Source organism: Oratosquilla oratoria, chromosome 15 (assembly GCF_046742065.1).
Source record: "Oratosquilla oratoria isolate Oo_2021 chromosome 15, ASM4674206v1, whole genome shotgun sequence".
Classification (NCBI taxonomy): Eukaryota; Metazoa; Arthropoda; class Malacostraca; order Stomatopoda; family Squillidae; genus Oratosquilla; species Oratosquilla oratoria.
Window position 1 is genome coordinate 64,663,052 of NC_134791.1, and position 4,749 is coordinate 64,667,800.

The window sequence follows — 4,749 nt, forward strand, 5'->3', positions numbered from 1 at the left end:
GTCAAGTATAGAATGGTTATGAGTGTAATATGAAAAAAAATCTTAACTATTTTCTAGGATAAACTAAGAGAACACGGAAATTTTAAGGTATTTCCCTGTTTTCTCTTCTCTTATCTATATTAACTTAAGTGTATAAAAGATGTTTGGGAATTTTCATTAATAACCACTTCAGTGGTCGAAAATATCATGGTTATTGCTGCAATATGAAAACATTCTTAACTACATTCAAGATTAAACTAAGTCTTTGCTAACTTGAGTGGCACGTTAACACTCACCATCGGATATAACGTGGATGTTGAGTCTTCGGTTGATGCGTTCTTGCAATCCTGGGCGACCCGTCCACCCCCATCGCCCTACCTCGTACACGCCCACCATCACACCACCACCCACGCCCACTTACGATCACCCACCACCACCTCTATGACCAACTCCCGCCCACCCGCCCGCCCCCTTGAAGTCCTTGGGTGGTCTTCAAGGGTTCTTGGACATGACAATAGCTCGAGCAAGGATGGGGATTGGTCCTCAAAGTGATGGTGTTGTTCAGTAAATAATTCGAAGTCGAGTGGGTCTTCAGGGAATGCTCATTCTCATTTTGCGTGCAGGCCAATGCGCGCGCGCACACGCAACTTGCTGCACACAGAGCCGTGTCCTCTGCTCATGTGCGTTCTCACGCAATTAAATCTCAAACTAAGGTCGAGCAGGTGGGCAATCCGTGGATCCACTTTCGGTGATGGGACTGGTACGTAGGCGGGGCGTGTTCGGGAGCCGGGGCGATGATTGGCTGTTGGCACTCGAAGTCGACTTCGACAAGAGTGAGCATACCTGACGTGTGACTGTCGTTCAGTGGGTGCTGGATGTTGGGGAATGGGGTATCCTGCAGTGTGGGTCGCAGTATAAAAGTCCACACAGGATCTGGTGCACTGATGAGGAGGGGGGAAGGGAAGAAGTCAAACTCGAGGCGTTGAACAGTCTAAAGGAAATCTGGTTACCCAGAAGACGAAGAACACTTATTTACAACAACTATAATCACCATTTATTATAACACCGATTGATTTATGTAGTTCGAAGGAACTATATTGTGTTTCACTCTTTTTGAACTGTTTTGACTGATGTGAACGAGCGATTTCCACGCGTAAATAATATTCGAAGTAATAAATGGTATGGGTTCACAATTTATCTTCCTTCGGGCGCTTGTGGAAATATGATCCTTATATCAGTAACAATCACTAACCTCTGCAACTCACTCAGTGTCTTTCGATCTTATTACCCGAGGGGTGAATCTTTCATGAAGCCTTCAAGATTTCAAGATTTTCTCTTTAATATAACAAATATCCAGAATAACAAATAACAACTTTCTTCATTGAGATCATTTTAGAACTTTAAATTTGTAGTTTTAGGTAACTCTTGATGCAATTATTGTTTGTACAGGTTACTGATGCCAGGGACTGTTGAAAGCGTAGCGGCGACGTCTGAGACCTGTGGAATAAAAATAATGGATATTAACGTACTGTTGTGATCTAGTGAATCTGCAAAGCTATAAACAAGTGTAAATGTATACACGTGTAAACCTTCTCACATGAATCCGCTTGCACGCAGATGCACGGGCGCGCACACAAACGCACGCAAATGCACGTATGCGCGTTCACAAATACACAAACGCACACACACACGCACACACACACACACACACACACACACACACACACACACACACACACACACACACACACACACACACACACACACACACACACACACACACACGCAATCACATGTTTGAATTTATTTTATATTAAGCTTTGGAAAAACAGACAGAAAAATATATAGGATAAGGTAGACTGCAGTAAAGTAATATGACAGGTTATGTGTACCGACGGTCAAAGAAACCTATCTCACGCAGCCATTTTTTTTTTATGACCGGACACGTATCTCGACTCAAAGAAGAAGGATGATCACTTTCAAATTCTGCTCTCTCCCTTTCCCGCCACCCGCCTTAAATTTCTCCTTTACCATCTCTGCATTTTTATCTCTTCGGCGGAATATCGTCCCCAAAGATAGATGCGTTGGCTATCGACGAAGAAATATAATGCAGAGACCTTTTGCTGAGCATGTACCTGGTTCAATAATAAGTCTAGGAAAGGGAAAAGGGGGAATAAAATGGTTTTGACCATACAGAACATACACAGACACATAACAGTAAACAAAGGTATAGATTATAAAAAAACACGTACACAAAGCCAAGACAAAAGAAGGATTGATGCTATGAGGATGATATTTTCATTCTTGGTTTGTAGCTCTGAGATGTTTCTTTATTTAATTTCTTTAACCTTTTGTAGAGCTCGGGCGATTGTACCAGTTGGGAAGCAAAGTGTTTTAAATGTAGTGGTGATGTGATCTATTTCGTCTTGAAAGTATTCTGGGGTGCAGATTCTTAGTGCTCTTAGGAAGAAACTTATAAGTATGCCACTCTTGGCATCAAAGAAAAACAGTATTTACCTTAATGGAGCCAAACAAGCATTCTATACGAAAACCTAAGCAGACCACAAAGAGAAACATTAGAAGCGATATACATAAACACCAATGGTTGTATCAATAAGAGAACAGGTGGTATTTAGAATTGCAAAACATACCACGAAATACGTCTTGGGACAATTGACCACACAGAAACAGGCAGCTCCCCCAGCCCAACGCGCACCAGACCCGATCTAACCGACAAACCTATCAACACGCAAACTCTCACCCCTGCACCCCCATGAATCACAACAACTTCCTTTGAATACCAACGCATTCACATTCTGTAAATTATTACCTCTGAAGAAGCCTCATAAGCCGAAACTGGTCAGGAATAGTATCTTTCCCAATCGTGTAATTTTCATTCTTACCACTCATACACCTGTCATGATGCCACAATACATACATATATACATATATATATATATATACATATATATATATATATATATATATATATATATATAAATATATACACTCACTAATCAACGCAATCCAAATGAACACATAAGAAATGTAGGAAATATGCATGTGCATAATGACTAAACCTCGGAATATCTTTCAGCCACTCGCATTTCAACATAGTCGAAGCACTAACCACACAATACACAAGGCCCAATCTGGAGTATGCAGCAGTGGGCACATGCTGAAACTATAGAACGCGTAAGGAAAGGAAAATGTGAAGAGGAACAGCTACGCGTAAAGTCATTTGCTTCGTGAACCGTGTTGGATGTCATTTATAAAGTAGTTGATTTCTAGATTATGGTAAATGATGTGTCTTGTAATACCATTTTATTCAACATGGTCTTGGATCATGTGTTGGACTCATGATCGACAGCTATTACCCTCCTAGATAAGAGTTCAGAGCTCGCACATTGACCAATCTGTGCACAATGCTGTGACTTATTCATTTCAGGGGGTTGGGGTAATAACGGTTTGCAGTATCATTGAAGCTTCCAAGCCCTAAGCAAGGCTCGATCTCGGGTGTGAACTGCATTAAGCTCTAGACGCTAACCACTACACTAACGTGCGCGCGTGCGCGCGCGTGTGTGTGTGTTTATGTGTGTGTGTGTGTGTATTCACTTGGTCTTTGGACTCGTGTGTGTGTGTGTGTGTGTGTGTGTGTGTGTGTGTGTGTGTGTGTGTGTGTGTGTGTGTGTGTGTGTGTGTGTGTGTGTGTGTGTGTGTGTGTGTGTGTGTGTGTGTGTGTGTGTGTGTGTGTGTGTGTGTGTGTGTGTGTGTGTGTGTTTCACCATGGCCTTGGATCACGTGTTGGACTCGTGATCGACCGTATTTGCCCTCTCGGAAGAGAGCTCAGAGCTCATATATGTCCGAGCTATGAGTAATGTAACCTTACACGCACTTCCCCCCTCCAATTCCCGCCCACGAAAGTTGCAATGACAACTCACAGCTCAGCGGTACTAAAATTATTTCAGCCCTGGGCGGGATTAGAACTCGGACCGCTGTAGTAGCGGTTGCGAACGCTACCACTGCGCCGTGTATGTGTGTGTGTGTGTGTATGTGTGTGTGTGTGTGTGTGTGTGTGTGTGTGTGTGTGTGTATGTGTGTGTGTGTGTGTATGTGTGTGTAATCTTTTCCCAACAGGGAAGTTAATTTCCTTCAACTCTGACTACCGCGGTTATTTCATTCATCTCCGTAGAACCATATCGAGTGACACTTTTCCTTTCATTATGGATCACCAGAAAATTTCATTCATGTCCGTAGCATCCTCTTGACAGAGTCATGTCTAAGCACTGGGTGTTGTACATATATGCAACAACAAGCACTGAATACCAAGTCAAACACTAATAAAAGTGTGTAAGTATGTACACTTAGATATAGCAATGCCTTGTGATGCAGTCGTAATAACCGCAAATGCATTTTATTGTATTATCGGAAATATCCAGTGTTTCTGACCCCATGAGAATAATATCGCACCGAAGGGGTTAAGTCATAGACGTGTAAAGGATGGACTTAAGATTGGTAGCGGAGTCGAGCGATAGATTAGAAAAAAGAAAAAGAAAATCAGTATTGTTTCTTTCAAGTGCTGTGTGACTCTGATCCATAGGGATGTTACTAAAGTCCCTAAAGCGACTTCATAAAACTTAGTATACCATAGGGGGACAACAAATGCATTTATGGAATAAATCTTTTATAATGTTATCAAATAACTTACGTGATTTGGCTAGCTCCCTTATAAGTGGGAAAAGGCTCTTGGCATATACATAGACAAAAGTC

The 4,749-nt window shown here is 42.0% G+C and overlaps 1 protein-coding gene across 1 annotated transcript in view; it reads right to left on the minus strand.

Moving 5' to 3' along the window:
• The window catches only part of LOC143033482 (ligand of Numb protein X 2-like), a 162,902-nt gene extending 162,527 nt beyond the window's left edge, over positions 1-375 (minus strand). Inside the window, exon 1 of the mRNA XM_076198971.1 lies at positions 276-375. Within this exon, the coding sequence (XP_076055086.1) occupies positions 276-375 (100 nt within the window). The remainder of the gene's footprint in view (positions 1-275) is intronic.
• Between the last annotated feature and the right edge of the window lie 4,374 nt (positions 376-4,749).